This window comes from Grammomys surdaster, unplaced genomic scaffold (genome assembly GCF_004785775.1).
Source record: "Grammomys surdaster isolate TR1022 unplaced genomic scaffold, NIH_TR_1.0 344, whole genome shotgun sequence".
Classification (NCBI taxonomy): Eukaryota; Metazoa; Chordata; class Mammalia; order Rodentia; family Muridae; genus Grammomys; species Grammomys surdaster.
The window spans coordinates 2,063,433-2,081,404 of record NW_021604763.1 but is presented as its reverse complement, the minus strand read 5'-3'; the positions used below and the strand labels follow the sequence as shown (position 1 = coordinate 2,081,404).

Genomic DNA, 17,972 nt, shown 5'->3' with positions numbered 1-17,972 from the left:
CTGGGTTTCCAGCCCCATCGTCAAAGGTCATAAGCATTGGGTTGGTGGCCACCAGGGGGAGCCTGGGAGCTGGTCAACTCCCCTCCCCTCCCTCAGACTGACATGCAGGATGAGAATAAACAGCAGGAGGAAATTGAGGATTCATTCACACACAAAAATATTGCTGTAAATCACGTTGTTGACATACAAGAAAGGTCATGTGATCAAAACAAAACATGTATTAATACAGGGACAATATTCATGCATAATAAAACTTGATTTTTGTAAAGATATCAAGTCCCACCCAAAACCAGCCAATCAATCACCAACCAGGTCCCAGAAGACTTTTCATGAAATATGACACGCTGATTGAAAAATTCGTATGAAAAAGAAATGTTCAAGAATAGCCAAAGAATCGTTGGAAGGGGCTGACAGGGCTGAGGCTGACTTACAGCAGCTTAAAGCTGTTCGTCTACTGTAAGGTGACCATAGCAGCTAAAACACTGTGGTGTGCAGACAGGAAGAGGCATTTCTTTAGAGTGGACTACTGTCTCCAAAAACAGACACACAAGTACCTGTGAAATTAGTGTATGGCGAAGATAAAAAAAAAAAAAAGCATGATCTTGCCATATAGCCCAGGCTGGCTCCAAACTTCCCCAAAGCGGCCTTTTAAGTTTTGTGATAAGACAGTCTTTCTAATAAATTCTGATATGGGAAGTAAATAAGCCTGCCAGCTTTACTCAGTGCAGAGAAGATGTCATCTAAAAAAGAGCCAAAGTGAAAAACAAGTTGAAAAGGGTGAGGAATGAAGATAGCCATGAGTTCCAGGCTAGCCTGAGCTAGCTACAGAGTGAGATTCTTTCTTGAAAGAGCCATAACTAATAAGTTAAGTTATCAGGAAAAAGTACTTTTAAAATGTATTTATAACTTGAGGACATGAACGGGCAAAAAATAGAGAGAGAGAAAGCTGTGTGCACCAAATAATTGAACATCGACGTAACAAACTATAGCAGTAAAAGGTTAAAAAAATATGGGATGAAGAGATTAAGAACACCGGCTCACAGACATGTGCTCACAGGCAAAGCACCAATGTGCCTAAAACAAAAAGGAAATAAATCTTTTTTAAAAATACAACAACAACAAAAAAACAAAACCCAGTCTCAAAATAAAGTGTGGGTTCTTGGTTTTTGTCGGAGGCAGGGAATGAAACCCTGTTTCTAGGATAGGAGTCTGTGCTGTAAGCTACACCCTCCCACACACCTGAGAACGCTTAAAAGAGACCCATGGATCATGGAAGTATGGATCCTGGAAGCCAGGAACTTCAGTGAAGACGCATCACAAGGATGCTGTGATTACAGGGAAGAGGAACTGGGTGGAGGCAGAGGTCACTAGACACCTGAGCACACTTGTTCTGCACTGACCAACTGACCAAGGATAAGTGACACAGTGAACCATGGCCATCCTTCTGCCTCATTAAAGGAAACTGAGATGCCACTGGACCTCGCTACAGCAATCTTTTGTCCATACAGTGTGTCTAGGTCAAGACAGTCTTCAAGCACTGGCCCGTTCAGATAGCCAAGAGAAGACAGTTTGACTTGTTTCTCTATCCAGTGTCTCCCTTGTTACACCCCAGATTTTATAATTTTGTAAACTCTTGATGAGTGCTTACCCAAAACCCACCTCACACCCACCTGGGGGGCCGCAGTGTTTATTTTTTTGCTCACTTGTTCTTCGGTTTAATTTGTGAACGTATTAAAATTGCTTGTGTATTCATTAATTATAAACTCATTCATTAAGCACCTATCCGTTCATTGACTTACTTGTAAGTGTTCCTGGGCCAATTCTGGCTGGGGACTGACCTGCAAGCATGGATTCCTGATCCCCGTGTCGCTTCCTCCATTTTTTTACACTAATTAAGTGTTCTAACTAGACTGCAGACTTGCTAGTGTAATTGGGTCTTTGGGACATCCTCCCTGAAGCACCCCAAAGTTGGTTAACTGGGCACATTTCCTCTCCTCTCTTTAAGTTGCCTTGGGGATTGTGCAGTCCCTTGGTACACAGGGCACTTTGAACGGTGCCATCTCCATTTGGCCCACTTGCTCCCTAGAAGAGTGTTGGCCAGAAGAACACTGAGATCTGCCCAAAACGGAGAGCCCCTCCTGCCTGCAGTAAGCCTTGATCTCACCAGAATGTACTAATTCCACCTACTTCAGAGACTCCTGCTGAGTTCTCAGCCCTTAAAATAATTCTGCCAAATTCTAAATGTTACACTTAATTTTATCAACTTGCAAACTCTTTGTGAATTCCTCAAAAATAAAATTAGGCATGTTTCCATGGTTTGGAAAGACAAGCTGAAGTGAAACTTCTTCCAGGGAGCCAGAGCACAGATCGGGAGGAGGCCAGAGGTGAGACACAGGTTTGGGCAGAGGAAATGAAGGGTGGAGAGCCCAGAGGAACCACCGGGGCCTTGGCTTCCCATTCTCATTCACCGTGCTACTGACCATCTCTGGGCCTCAGTTTCCCCAAATGTAAGGATCCAGTTGATGTGCAAGGTCAGCAAGAGCGTCTCCCTAGGCCACAAGCAGTCCAGAATTGGCCAGTTGACCCTTCCATTTGCGTAGTCTTAATTGTTGCAGGAAGACAGCAAGAAGCTAGCTAGAGCCATGACTTCAGAATGCAAGGGAGGAGAGGAAAGGAGGCAGCATCCCTGTGGCCTGGGTGGGGCAGCGGTAGACAAGAAGTGAGAAAGGTGGGTGTCCCCCCAAAGCTACAACACAAGGCTGTGGAACACCAAAGGAGGAGGCAGACGGGCTTAAGAAGTGAAGAAAGGCTTACTCCGTGAACTGGGTTTTAGGGAGCAGTGAGTCAGGAGAGAGGAGGACACTGGATCTACAGACAACACTCCCTGGCCTGTTGTCTTTCTCCTTTCTTCCCAGTCGTAGGAGAAAAGGCAGAGCTGGAGAGACTCTTCTTTGGCACTAAGGTTGGAAAGCAGACAGAACACACAGTTGGTTTTGTCAGCTTGTCCCAGGCTTCTCTGTAACCCCAACCCTTGGGGCTGCTCCTTCCTAATGACTCCCCTGCACCCCTTGACAAGCTGCAGTCTTTGTGTGCCTCCTCTAGAAATGAGGTCACCCTGCCTAGCTCAGGCCATAGGCTTTGGCCATAGGTCCAAAAGTCTGCCAGTGTGCGTGTGTGTGTGTGTGTGTGTCAGAGACAGAGACAGAGAGGCGGTTGAGAGAGAGAGAGAGAGAGAGAGAGAGAGAGAGAGAGAGAGAGAGTTCTATTTACATACACTTACCTAAGTTTGTGAATAGCCACACATGAACTTATGTGTAATATGGACACTCACAGGTGCATATGGTCTGGTGTGTTAGACAGGTGTTGTGCACTCAGTTGCATGTATGCACAGGAGGTAACCCCATGTGTGTGTATGTGTGTTCCAGCACATAGCCCAGGGCCTCAGCTGCTGTTGCCTAGCGACTGAAGGGATGAACTGCAGTGTGTGTATCCATGTGAAGAGGAGCCCAGGCCTTACTCCAGTCACTGGAGCTTCAAGAGAAGACAAGACCATCTCTGTGCTTTGTCCCAGTCCTGACACAGTGCTTGTCTCTGATGGAGCTCTGCCAGAAGAAAGGCCCCAGAAAACCCCCAGCCTCAGGGAATCCCCACTGAGCTTTGGTGGGGAACTCAAGGCTCACACTCTTCCTGATCCCATGGCAATGTGGACACAGTGATGCTGAGACCAGAGCTTCTACCTGAGGCTCTTGCTACAGAGGTGGTCATTGATTTCCTGAGGTGAGGCTCAGTGTAGGACTAAGCTCTGGACTCTGTTAATACTGTGTAAGAAGAGGTATGTTAGAAGCCCAGAGAGACCCTTCATGTGCCTCCTCACCAAAAAGAAGTTTCTATGTCTTGTAGGGCATACAGACAGAGGGAGGAGAGGGCAGGCATGGAAGAGTGGAAAAGTCTACCTGGGAAGGGTTTAGAGTCAGTACCTGGAAGCAACCATGTATGTGCTCAGTTGTTCTGCTAATGCCTAGCATGGTGATTAGTCATCTTAAGTCACTTCTTGGTTTTTGGAAAAGTTAAACAAGGAGCAAGTAAAGGGAGGAGACGGTCTCCAACTGGATCTGGGCACTATGGTTCCTGCTAAGGCAGCATCGTCTCAGGTACTCCGACACTGAAGAGAGATTTAAACCTGATGGGGTTTTTTGTTTTATTTTCTTGGTTTTTGTTTGTTTGTTTGATTGATTTACTTGTTTGTTTGGTTTTTGCTGGTGAGAGGATTGTGGGGAGGAAGCAGGAGGATGCCCATCTAGGGCAGCAGATATTTGGGGCTTGTCGGAGGCAAATGTCGGCTCCATTTGGTTAGAGGTTACAATGCTGGGAAGACACCTACTGGAGACTCACCCCCCTCCGGCAGCTACTGTGTGAGCTCAGTTTCCCCATCTGCCACAAGAGAGCTCACCAGTGAACCCGTTAGGGAACCTCCTGTGTTAATAACCTTGGAGGTTTGGAAGCCAAAGCATCCTTGATTCTGGCTGGGAGAAAATAAGACTGGGGACTGTGTCTCAGGGTCCGTTTGACTTGCCTGTCACTAGAGAGTTCACAGAGGAAGCAACTTCTAAAGCTTCAGGCCACACAAAGCTACTGGCTGAGCATCTCTGCTGTGGGGGGAGGGGTGTTCCCACTCACAGGCCTTAGAGGCCAGCAGCAGCTCCCCGAGACAGAAAGCATAGGGTGTGTAGAGACCAGAGCTGGCCTGAAGAGACAAACCAGACCCCTACCACTGAGGGATAAATGAACGGGACGTTCCAGATAGTGGGAACAGCATAGCTCGGAGACTGTCTGAAAGGCAGGAGGCCCTTCAGAGACACTCTAGCTGAAAGTGTGGTGCATGGGCCAGTAGATCTGCAGCCGCACACAGACCCCCCTGAGCCAGAAACACTGTGGGGAGAACAAAGTGTGTTTTGGCAGCCTTCCAAGTGAGTCCAGTGAGAGTTCAAGTTTGAGGACCTCTGATCCAACTCATCAGCTCCCAGAGTCTGTTCGGGGGTCACCTATCTGTGATAGATTAAGTGCGGGAAGGGACCCTAGGGTCATCTGAGTCTGGGAGCACGTGACCTACATTGCTTTTGGAGAGCTACCGATAAACATTAGCCAAGTCCTCCAGTAAAGCCCTCTGTTTTTCATTCAGCATCGGCTCACAGTGATCCTTCAGACTGCCTACTCATACCTCCAAGAACAGTCTCTCTTAGGGAAACACTGCTCTGAATCACCCTCCTTTCTCACACGGAGGAAATGAGGGTGAGGAGTCTGTCACAAGGTCACAGAAAGTGTGGCCAAGCTGGAGAAGACCTTAACAATCTCTATGGTCCTACAGCCTGCACCCTCTGTCCTTCTGCCCCATTTGTGTATCCAACCAGAAGCCTGAAGTATGGAGCCCAACAACAAGACCGCAGTCTCTGAGTTCATCTTGAAGGGATTTTCTGGCTACCCGGCCTTGGAGCATCTACTCTTTCCTCTGTGCTCAGTCATGTACCTGGTAACCTTGCTGGGGAACACGGCCATTGTGGTGGTGAGCATACTGGATGCCCGCCTACACACACCCATGTACTTTTTCCTGGGTAATCTTTCCATTTTGGACATCTGCTACACAACTACCTTTGTACCCCTGATGCTGGTCCACCTCTTGTCATCCCAAAAGACCATCTCCTTTACTGGTTGTGCCATCCAGATGTGTCTGAGCCTCTCCACAGGCTCCACCGAGTGCCTGCTGCTTGCCGTCATGGCCTATGACCGCTACTTGGCCATTTGCCAGCCACTCAGGTACCCTGTGCTCATGAGTCGCAGGCTCTGCCTGATGCTGGCAGGAACCTCCTGGATGCTCTGCCTCTTCAAGTCAGTGACAGAGACGGTCATCGCCATGAGGCTGCCCTTCTGTGGCCACCACGTGATCAGACACTTCACCTGTGAGATCCTGGCCGTGCTGAAGCTGGCCTGTGGTGACACATCAGTCAGTGATGCCTTCCTGCTGGTGGGGGCCATCCTCCTGCTGCCTGTACCCCTGACCCTCATCTGCCTGTCCTACATGCTAATCCTGGCCACCATCCTAAGGGTGCCCTCACCCACGGGGCGCCGCAAAGCCTTCTCCACCTGCTCGGCACACTTGGCTGTGGTCCTGCTTTTCTATACCACTATCATCTTCATGTACATGAAACCCAAGAGCAAGGAGGCTCGTATCTCAGACCAGGTCTTTACAGTCCTCTATGCTGTGGTAACCCCCATGTTGAACCCCATTATCTACAGCCTGAGGAACAAGGAAGTGAAGGAGGCTGCCAGGAAAGTCTGGGGCAGCAGATGGGCCTGTTGGTGAGGGAGGGCACGGCTCTGCATGGGTAGGGGTCTTGCCTTGTTGTGTGGGATATCCTATGCCAATACCACTGTGGGACAGAGCATGGAGCTGTGAGAATCTGCACTCCAGAGACACAGCACCAAATCCCACTAATCCTGACACGGAATCACTCGCAAGTCACCTTCTGCTCCTGCCCTGTCCTGGCCCAGGCTAGTGCCCAGCACCTGTCCCTGGGCCTCCACAGTAGCCTCTGGGCTGATCTCAAGAGTCTTTGGCTAGTGCAGTGGCTCACATTTACAATACCGGCATTTGTGAAACTGAGGCAGGATGGTAAATTTGATGTCAGCCTGTGATAGCAAGACCAGTCTGAAAATAAATAAACAGATAATAATCCCTGGAATTGCCTGCTTCACTCTCTCCCTCATGGGGCATCAGGAGGACCATCTTAAGAACCAAGCATGAGGGCTGGAGAGATGGCTCAGCGGTTAAGAGCACTGACTGCTCTTCCAGAGGTCCTGAGTTCAAATCCCAGCAACCACATGGTGGCTCACAACCATCCGTAATGAGATTTGATGCCCTCTTCTGGTGTGTCTGAAGACAGCTATAGTGTACTCATAAATAAAGTAAATAAATCTTTAAAAAAAAAAAAAGAGCCAAGCATGAGCCTTCCCTTCTCCCACACTGCCCACCCTCAAGTTCTGTGTTCTCTCCATGAAGCAGCTCTGCCCAGCACACAATGCATGTGCAGATGGGCTTCCTGCCCCTTCAAGGCTCACACCCATGTGCTCCTCTCCTGTGCCCTTGGTTTCCAATCGTGTACCAAGAACAGAGAACATCACATTCTATTCGGTCCCAACATCCAGCCTGGCCTAACTCCAAGCCCTGGACTTGTTTATGAAGTACATACATGAACATGGAAATGTAGAGACACAGGGCTGGAGAGAGGTGGCTCAGAGGTTAAGAACACTGCTCTTCCAGAGATCCTGAGTTCAATTCCCAGAAACCACATGGTGGCTCACAACCATCTGTGATGGTATCTCATGTTCTCTTCTGGTGTGTCTGAAGACAGCTATGGTATACTCCTATGCATAAATAATTTTAAAAAAAACAAAAAATGTAGAGATACTTGTGGTAGTACAGAGTTCTCCCCCAATCTGAACAGAGCTAGGATGAAGTCCATAGAGGTTAGGGAAGGCCTAGTCCTCTGAGAGCTGACAGCAGAGACAGGGGTTAGGCCCAAAGCACGAGAGCCCAGACCTGTCTGGTCACAGGGCACTGGCCACCCAGAGCAATCTCAAGCTGGGGTTTCTCTCCAACCCCTCCAACAGCTTCCAGTATTCCTGCCTCATCCGATTTGGGGGCGCTTGCTATGTCCCTCATCACCCCACCCCTGGGCCCTCCACAGCTGACCCCCCTGTCTGCTCAGTCTCCCACAGTTTCCCTGTCTGGGAAGCTTATGAGCCACACGAACCCAGAGCCACAGATCACATCCAGTCCCCACCCACCCTCAGGGCCCTGCATCATCTGCACCATGGCAAGGCTGACCTCCAAGCAGCAATCTGGCCCTCCTGCTAGCTGGCTGCAGGCCACCACAGCCCCACACAAGCCTTCCATTCCTCTACTGGGCCTGCTTCCTTCCCTTGGGACTCTCAATGAGGCAGGCTAGAGAGAGATCAGACATTAAGGAGCAGGGCAGGGGACAGAAGCCACTCCCCCTGGGATCTAGTCGGCACGTCCAGCTGGCCGAGAGTCAAGAAACTTCAACACAACTAATAAAACCCAAACTGCCCACAGAGGAGGTGCTCGTTATCCTAAAGACATCTCAAAACAGCAAAGAATTCTGCTTACTTGGGTCCAGAATGTCCGTGCCTTGAGTTTAACCGTCTTAACACTCCCTTCTTACCTCTAACTCTAAATAATACACCTGACAACTCCATCTAGAAAAGAACCACTTGAGGATGAGAACTAAGCACTGGATGGAGGAAGGCCCAGCAGGCCAGAGTGCTCATTGCTCTTGCAGAGGATCTCACAGCTGTCTACTGTCACTCCAGGTCCAGGGTGTCCAGTGTCCTCTTCTGGACTCCATGGACACTTCACACATGGTGCACATACAGACAACTAGGCAAACATTCATATACATAAAAACAAAACCATCCCTACAGAAAAAAAAAAAAAAACAAGTGTCATCATGGAAGCTGTGGTGTGTCACAGCGTGCCCCACAGTATTCCCCTTTGTCCACACACCTTTACTTGATCATAGCAATTGTTCATTGCAATGAGTCATTGGTCTGTTTCAAGGCTTCTGCTATACTATCTGATCTTCTTGGGGACTCCTCTCAGTTACCCTGCTGTTGCCCTGGGTCATGGAGATCCTGCAGCTTTGGATCTGCAGGACCAGCCCCTTTGAGAGCTCCAGCAGATCATACATAGAATAGATGTTGGGGTGAGCCAACTCAAAACCCTGGCTCTCAGCCTGGGTGGTGGCTGAGCTGGTCATCCCAGTAGTTCTTCAGCACCCACACCACTAGGGGGAGCTCTAGCTAGCTTGCCCCAGCTAGCTTGCCCAATGCAGCAGCTGGCAAGGGCCAGCGCCAGCTCTCCTGCTCTCCTGCCCTCAGGGCTGGCTCACCTGTGCCCTCAACACCAGGCTCTACTAGCTCTAGCTGCCCAGAGGAGGCATAGGGCCTGATCTCCAGAATACTGCAGCCAGTGAGGGGCAGGGCTGCTCTCCAGCTCTCATGGCCCGGGCCCAGCTCTCCTGCATGCCTGAGACATGGAGAGGCCTTCTGTTCCTTGTCCAGGGCAGATAAGTGGCAGGGCAGCTCTCCCTAGCTCACTCCGTTGGGGCCAGCTTGTCCGTTTGCTGCCACCAGGGCCAGACCCACTGTGCTACCCAGGGAAGGTGTAGGGGTCACTTTCCCAAGTGCTGTAACCAGTGAGGGGTCATGCCTGTAATCTTAGCACTTAAAGAGACAGAGGCTAAAGGTAATCCTAGGCTACATCAGATACCTTCTCAAACAAACAAACAAACAAACAAACCCTGAAGGTGCAGTTAAAGATTGGTATATAAAAATATAAAACACATTAATCGACAGTACAAAACTATACCAATCTTGACGTTCAATTGGTAAAGAATGTTTAAACAAATCCTGGTGGAGTTCAACAGTATAATGCAATACAGCCAGTAGAAAAAACATTTCTTAAGAAATACTGTATGTTAGGAAATTATCACAATGTAATAAACGGGAGGGGGAGAAAGCAGACCACAAAACATCGCATTCAGTGCCTCCCTAATCTTATTTTTAAATTATTTGTCTCATGGATATTTGATTAAGTCTATAGAAAATTCTGGAAAACTCTGATGAGATGCTAATTAGCAGTTGCTTCCTCTCTGGGCAATGAGGTTACAGATAAGTATTGTTCGCTTGGTTCTTTCAATATTGTTCAATATTTCTAAATAAATATGACATTGAATCTAAGAAAGGGTGGTATTCTTTTTAAGAAGTGGGAGGGCTCATTGCTCCAGAGTTGAAGGGCTCGGGGGGTGGGGATGGGGCAGTGAGGAAGCTGATGCCACAACCTCAGCCACGTGAGCAGAGAGAGGGAGAGGGAGCGAGGAACAGAAAGAGTTGGGAATTTTGACACTCGTGAGTAAAGTGACTGAGAGCGGGAGCGATGTGGTATAATATTTGTGATTTACCGTCTGCTGTTTGGGGTTGCAGAGATGAGGGTGAGGAAGAGGAAGGGCCGTGGGCTTCAGGGGAGTTTTTTGTTGTTGTTGAATGGATAAGAGATGCTGCCACCATCTACTGTGGTGCGGGATACAAACTTGGGGGTTGGGAGGCTGAAGAGACACTGAGCTAATCTCAGACTTCTTGGGTCCAGGTGTCCCTCTAGGCAGCAAGCAGGGCTCGGCCATCACAGAGGCAGATAGAAACCAAGAGCTAATCATGCTATAACTTTTCTCTTTGATTTGTATTCCTGATAAAATTCCAGAAGATATATTATGGCATAGTATGAAACATTGTAAATTCTACTATCTTATTTATAGTTGTATTTTAGTAATCTAAATTGTAAATAGTATCTCTATTGTAGAAGGCCAGGAACAGAAGAGGAAAGAGAAAACCTGTTTTAAAAAAGAAAATCCACATGTCTGAGTTGATCTCTGCCTCTAAAACACCCCTTACCCACAGTTGAGGGGTCTCATACTCCCCCCAGTAAGTAGCCTTCCTCAAAGTTTGGTGAATGCATCCAAGGCCACACAATAACTATAAAAGGAGATAACTCATTCTCCTGTGCAGGCATCCAGGCCTAGTAAAGGACCACTCCATCCCCAGAGCCTGTGGAATACACGGGGCAAGGCTACAACAAGGCCCACATTCTCTGTCCACCTCACATCAGCAGGAACCTCCTGGGACAGGACAAGGAATCTGGAGAGTCCCAGGGGCCCTAGTCCCTCAGCTGGCAAACCTGAAAGTTTGTGAGCTCGTAGAGTTTAACTTTAAATTGGGCAGGGACTATGTGGTCCCTGGAAAGGGAGCAGGCAGGCTGTGTGACAAGGGACCTGGACACTGATCCTTGGGGCCCTTCAGCCTGACCCACCTTAGCACACTGTACCTCCTAGTTCTGAGCTCAGGACTACCCCACCAGCTCTGCAATCTTCAGATCAGCTAGCATGGCTCCAGATCCCCACATATTCTTATGCTACCGGGTCAGCAAGCCTGTGGTAAGGAACATTTATCCGGTGTGTTATCCTCAGTAACTTTTTTTCAAAATATTTAAAAGCTGAAGTACTTACTACATGACAATAGTAATATCTACACTGGCTGAATATTTACCATGAGCCAGGCTCTCTCTGTCCTAAAAGCTTCACTACACACACACACATACACACACATACACACACACACACACACACACACACACACTGCATTCCTAAAATATCATCACTTCTATGAAAACACCACCATCTACCTATGATAGGTAAGGAAACAAAGATTCGAAAAAGATTGTTTGTTGGCAAACTAAGCATGGTGGTGACACTTGCAGTCCCAGCATGTGGGAGGCAGAAGCAGGGTCACTATAAATTTGAGGCCAGCCTGGTCAGTATAGCAAATTCCAGGATAGTCAATGGCCCTGTCTCAAAAAAAAAATGACCACACAAAAAATCCTGTCAGGGCAAGAGGGAGGTGTATGGATGGTTGGATGGATGGATGGATGGATGGACTGACTGACCCAAGGCTATCACAGAGCAATTATGAAAGGAGACAACTCATTCTCCTGTGCAGGTATCCAGGCCTAGTAAAGGACCACTCCAGCCCCAGAGCCACTGGCATACACAGAGCAAAGTTACAAAAGACCCACCCTTTACATTCTCTGTCCGATGCTAGCAATCGGCAAAGCTGTGTGTGGGCCCTGGTCAGCCTGACTCCAAGGCCTCTCTCACAACCCTGTCACACAGTCCTGGTGGAAGTGGTGATGTAGAAATCCAGGCATTTAAAGGAAAAAGACCGTTCTATTTATCATGTCCCTTCCTTTCTATAAAACTAATGTCTGAAGCCTGCATTTTAAAGAATTTCATGGTTAGCATTAGATTCACCAGCAATGAAACTAATGTCATAATTACCTTGCAAACTAACACTAGTCTGCCAGGCCTCTAGGTTAGAAGTTTCTGGAACAACACAATGGAATGTTTGGGAGGTCACAGAGGACCAGAGATCACCTAACTGAATGGCTCCATTTTCTGAGTTGGAAGAACTTGGCCAAGGTCACACAACAGGATAAGAACAAAAAGCTAGAAATCAAACCCAGGTCTCTTCCTTTCCACTTCAGAACTCAGCCCTGTTTTGCTTCTGCCTCCACAAGGTGTAAGACAGTAGGAAGAAAGCAGAGATGTGGTTCTGGGAGACAGTCAGTGTCTCATAGCTCTTTAAATATGGTGTTTTTCTGGGACATAACAGTGTCATCTACACAGATGCTAGAATCACTTGTTTAAAAAAAAAATCTGACCTGGTACTCTCCAGGTAGACCAGACTGATTTCAAACTTACGATTCTCATGCATGTACCACCATGCCTTATTTAGAATGGATTTGATTGTGCTGTGAGATGCCAAGGTGCCCAAATGCAGTGCTGATATGCTGTAACCTTACCGGTTCTCGCTCTTCTGAACATGTGGTGGGACTACACAGGCCCAGTAGTTTGCGAGAAGATGTACATACAGTGTGGCACCTCTGGGTGTGAGCATTTAAACGATGGTGGGTTTATTCTACAGTGTCCTTCCCAGAAATAACTGATGATATCCCAAGTGGCAGAGGCCTCTCTTAGCCAGTCTCTAAAAGAGCACTCCAGAATCCACACTATGTGAATACTAAGAAAGACACATTTGTCATGTTAAGACAGCTAAAATTATGAGGTTGTATGTGTTACTACAGCACAACCCAGCACATCCTGACTGATATGGCCCATCATGTGTCCAAGTTGTGAGTTGAAGCTGCTGGTTGCCTGGCAACTGGTATTTTCTTCACTTAAAATGGATTAGTTCTCATTGCCTTCATGTGTCATGAACAGACCCTGAGGCTGTGATGAAGCCCACAATGCTCCTGATGTGCTCTCCCCAAAAAGCAGCTATTCTCAGACAGGACACTGCCACTCTCCAAAAGCCTCTTCTAGCAATCTCAACAGCTACATCTTTCTGGTGACAGCAGAGGAGTCTTCATATCAGAGATCACTACATGGGGCAGAGTGATAGCAGCCATCTCAACACATGGTTCAGTTGAAATGGCAACCATTGGTCTTTTTGGGGACAGGACACAGGAGGACCATGGTAACAAATTGGATGTATCCCTTTCACTTCAATAACTCACTATTCAATAGTCTAGTCAGAGCATGATGGGGGGAGCCATAACACAATACAGTGAAATCCGTCTGATAACAGCCAGAAGAGCATCCTGCTACCAGGGTGGTCAGAACCATATGAGGCAGCCACACAGGGAAGGTATGCAAGCTGAGCCTCGAGGAAAGGGTGAGAAATGCCGGTCCAGCCTAAGGACCTCTCACAGGAAGAGCAATGAGCCTGGATTATGGGTACTTTTATCTAATGATGGATGTACTCTATCAAGACTGAAGCCAGTGTGTAGAATGGATGCAGTTCGCGTGAGGTAGGAGAGTAAAGCAGAGTGTTAACAAAAGCCCCAAATGTCTCTGCCATCCTACTTGGCCTTTTGTGAGAGAGTAATGAAGAAAAGGACAGAGAGATGGGTTTATGCTTCCACCTGATTTACAACTGCCAGGAGTTGAACTGAACCAGGTCTTTTTGTAACCACACATCCAATGATGACTAAGTTAACTAGTCTCTTCAGAGTTCAGGTTTGACTTCTTGAGAGACTCCCAAGGAACCAAAACCCCAAGAGAGGAAGCATTGTGTCCAAGGTCACTGAGAGCGAGAGGGTGAATGGTTTTAAACTTCAGAGAAGCAGAAGCCACAGCTTCTCTGCTGTGTCCACAGTGCTTAGCACAGGCTCACAGGCCTTCAGAAGCAGATTAAACCCCATGACCAGCAGCAGCTCTCCTGAGCATGCATGCTCTTGTATCTTGCTTTTAAAATCAAGAGACTGTCCTGCAACTACTTAAAGAGAGATGACCAGCAATCAGACTCACACATCCTGTGCTAGGTGGCAGCATCCACCAAACACCTGACTTCTGGAGCACCTCTTGCCTCCCGGCAATAACTATACAGGTATGACTTTTTTTCCCTCTCTCTCTTTATTTCTTTTGGAGGCTCAGGCTCTGAAACAATACCTAGCACAGAACAGGTACTCAGTAAATACCCAGTGGATACATGAAGTGGGAATGCGGTGGACACCATTGTCAAAGGAAGCCACGATTAAAAAAGGGATTCCTTTGAACAGTCAAGAACACATGACAAGCTTGGGTGTGACAGTGCACACCTGTAATATTAGTGCGCAGGAAGATAGAGACTTGGGCATCAAATGTGAGTCTCCTGCCTCCTCTGAGCACTGCTGTAGAGAACAGTGAAGAGTTTAGGGGACCAAAATGTGACATGCTCTCCCCTGGCTATGTCAATAGAACTGCAAGCTGAAAGGGCAAGCTGCAGACCTAAAGCCCAACTCTCTCATTATACAGATGATGGAACTAAATTCCAGAGAGAGGGGCTGACCTGCCACAGGTCCCTCACCTGTCTTGTTCATTTTCCATCCAGCCAAGGCTGAGTGGTCCTGGTGGCAAAAGAAGACATGAGATGGATCAGACAAACCACACAGCAGTGACAGAGTATGTCCTGCTGGGACTACAGGACCACCACAGCCTAGAGATTGTTCTGTTTGTGCTTTGTCTGGTTATCTACTGTATAACACTACTAGGAAACTCCTTCCTTGTGGGGCTGATTGTGCTGGACCCCCACCTGCACAGCCCCATGTACTTCTTCATCAGCAACCTCTCTCTCATAGACATCTGTGGTACCTCTTCCTTCACACCTATGATGCTCCTCAACTTCCTGGATGTCCACAGGACCATCTCCTTCCCCAGCTGTGCCCTGCAGATGTACATGACCCTGGCCCTAGGTGCTACCGAGTGCCTGCTTCTGGCTGTGATGGCCTACGACCGGTACATGGCTATCTGCCAGCCGCTTCGCTACTCAGAGCTCATGAATGGGCAGCTATGCATACAGATGTCGGTAATAAGCTGGGGAACAGGCTTTGCCAACTCGCTCCTGCAGTCCATCCTTGCCTGGCGCCTCCCCTTCTGTGGTCATTACATCATCAACCATTTCTTCTGTGAGATCTTGGCAGTGCTGAAACTGGCCTGTGGGGACATTTCCCTCAATGCACTGATATTAATGGTGGCCACAACTGTCCTGACAATGACCCCACTTCTGCTCATATGCCTCTCTTACATTTTCATTCTGGCTGCTATCTTGAGGATGCCCTCTGCTGCAGGCCGGAGCAAGGCCTTCTCCACCTGCTCTGCCCACCTCACAGTGGTGGTGATTTTCTATGGAACCATCTCCTTCATGTACCTCAAGCCGAAAGACAAAGACCCCAGTGTGGATAAGATTGTCACGTTACTCTATGCGATTGTGGCCCCCTCACTGAATGCCTTCATCTATAGTCTGAGGAACACAGAGGTGAAAGCTGCTTTCACAGCTCTGGTACGGGGAGGTCTCCTCACCAGGAAAATGTCCCACTTTTAATTCTTAGCCTAGTCTTTGTCAGTCAGCAGAGACTAAGTTCTATTGTGGTAATGACTTTAATTTTTCAGTGACTTAAAAACCATTAAGGCCTGTCTCTCACTCATGCTTTGGGTTTATTGAAGCTTGGCCAGGGTTTTGCTCTGCTTCACCCTTCTGGGACTCAGGATAATATAGTTACAATCCGGAATGCTGCTGATAACCATGGCCAGGGAAAGGAGAAGTAAACAGGCCTGCATGGACTCGCACAGCCTCTACCTAGAAGTGACACGGGCACTTCCACTCTTGGGTCTCAGTGGCCAACACAGGGCCGCAACTAACACAAGGAGGAGGGGAAGCCCAGGCTGGCACATGCCTGAACGAAAGGAAAGGACTGGAGAGTTTTGAAAACCTTAATGATCAACAAAAGCCTAATGATCAAAGTCAGCCCAAGAGGGTGTAGGGACTTGATTTCCTCTGCCCTAATCTCTCCTTCACAGACTCATGCAAGGTTCAAAATCCCACCAGAGTTAGCTTACTTACTAATGGCAGCTTTGTACCAGGACAGGCAAACTAGGCCAAAAGCGTGCTTCCAAGAGTTTTCCTTTGCATGGGTTTGGTTAAGAGTTGCCCACGAGAAACATGCACAGAAACTGGGAAGCCAAAGTGAGCAACACCCAGCCCTGAGGAGCACTCACGTCACAACCTTGTTTGCAGCAGCCAATGCAGTTCTAGCCAGATACCATCTCTAAGCTGTTCTCAAACTGGGCCAAGTGCAGCCATGTGTCAAAAACTCACTTCTCTGCAGGCCTTGTGAGAAGTTAAGCTTGGAAAGAGCTGGACAGTTTTCTTTTTGTTTCTTCAACTCTAATTCTTTCCTCACAACCATGGCTTGACTGCCAGACCAGCAGACCTGGAAAAGCTTCTGGCCCAGTGCCAAATGCAGAGATTCCAGCTTGCATGATCTAACCACTCCCAAGATTGTATAAGTCTAATCTTGTACTAAAAGACTGAACTTTTGACAGACCTCATAGTAAATAATACCCCTTGAGATTATTTAAGACTGTGTACTAAGCCTGATGTCCTACTATGTGCTCAGCTTAACTTGGCTTTTAAGAGAACAATGTAACTAGTCTTACTAGGTGTTGGATTTCCCCATGCAAGCAGCTTTTCAACCTAATAATGCACAGTTTTAATCTTATGTGCCTGTCCATGCCTCGACCCAGAATACTGTGTGCATGTTGTGGTAATCATCTGCTAAAACCAGCTAATGGGTTGGAAGCAACTTTAAAACAAATGCCTGACATAAATGTTGAAAGCAACATGTGGATATAGGTTCATAACCCCTGTGGTTATAGGTTAATAACCTCTGTGTGGTTATAGGTTAATAACCTCTGTGTGGTTTTGCTTACTATCCTGGGTCAATTGGGAGCAGGAAAGTTACTTCCTTTTTAAAACTCTGTTTAAGATTTTGGTAAGAACTCCTCATTTGTGTCCTATGCCATATTGCCTGTGCTGGTCTATAAATATACCTCAAAGCCAGTTTTAGAGATAGATACAGGACAACCAGAGATCAGACAGACACAGGGACAGGGACACATTCAGACACAGAACAGATAAGAAACAAGGACAGTCAGACATCAGACACATGTACACAATAGTCAGACTATACATAGGCCAGTAACCACAGACTACAAACAGAAGACACAGAAGGACACTGAAGGTTTCAAATTTTGGCTCATTTTTGGTCAAATTACTCCAAGAAAGTAAAGCATGGTGGTGCATTTCTTTAATTTCAGCACTTGGGAGAAGAGGCAGGCGGATCTCCATGGGTTTAGGGTCAGCCTGGTGTACATAGTGAGATTTGAGCCAGCCAGGGCTACACAGTGAGACCCTTTCTCAAAAAATAAGAAAAATTTTAAATCAAAACAAAGTACTTTTGTTTGCATTCCTTAATACAATGTCGATGCATTTTAGTGTTCTCTGGGGTAATGTTTGTTAATTACCCATGATCTCTACAGCACCCCGTGCGGCACCATTCATGGCTCCCCACTCTCACAGTTCTAAGTCTAAACTCCTATGGCTGAATCCTCAGGGCCTGCTTCCACAGCATGACTTCCCCTCCCCTACATGGCCAACCTCTAAGTGCATCATCTGTACCACGGCTGCCCTCCCATCTTTGCTCATGCTCTTCACGAATCACATCAAGGTCAAGTTTTCAGGCCACTTTAGACACTAGCTCCCTCACATATTTTCTGATGTGTTTTGAGGTGTCTTCTTTTGTTGGGGCCCATCATTTGGGACTGAGTCCATGCTTACGTTCATGTCACCAATGTGAGAGCGAGCTCCTGTGGGGCAGGATGCTATCAATGCTAACTCATCCCCCTAGCTCTAATAGGGCTTTCCTGACAAGGCTGTGGAACTGAATTGTCCACACGGAGGTTCTTGCA

The 17,972-nt window shown here is 47.6% G+C and overlaps 2 protein-coding genes across 2 annotated transcripts; both read left to right on the top strand.

Moving 5' to 3' along the window:
- The first annotated feature begins 5,419 nt into the window (after window positions 1-5,419).
- LOC114630805 (olfactory receptor 13J1-like) lies at window positions 5,420-6,358 on the top strand. The gene has a single exon (XM_028779138.1). It carries the CDS (start codon window positions 5,420-5,422, stop codon window positions 6,356-6,358), a length of 939 nt encoding a protein of 312 aa, XP_028634971.1.
- Window positions 6,359-14,595: 8,237 nt separating this feature from the next.
- Window positions 14,596-15,546, top strand: LOC114630809 (olfactory receptor 13C7-like). Its single transcript, XM_028779143.1, has one exon. It carries the CDS (start codon window positions 14,596-14,598, stop codon window positions 15,544-15,546), a length of 951 nt encoding a protein of 316 aa, XP_028634976.1.
- The last annotated feature ends 2,426 nt before the right edge of the window (window positions 15,547-17,972 follow it).

Bases quoted from the DNA above. Each gene is read 5' to 3' on its own strand.
- LOC114630805 (XM_028779138.1), top strand. From the start codon at position 5,420: ATGGAGCCCAACAACAAGACCGCAGTCTCTGAGTTCATCTTGAAGGGA.
- LOC114630809 (XM_028779143.1), top strand. From the start codon at position 14,596: ATGGATCAGACAAACCACACAGCAGTGACAGAGTATGTCCTGCTGGGA.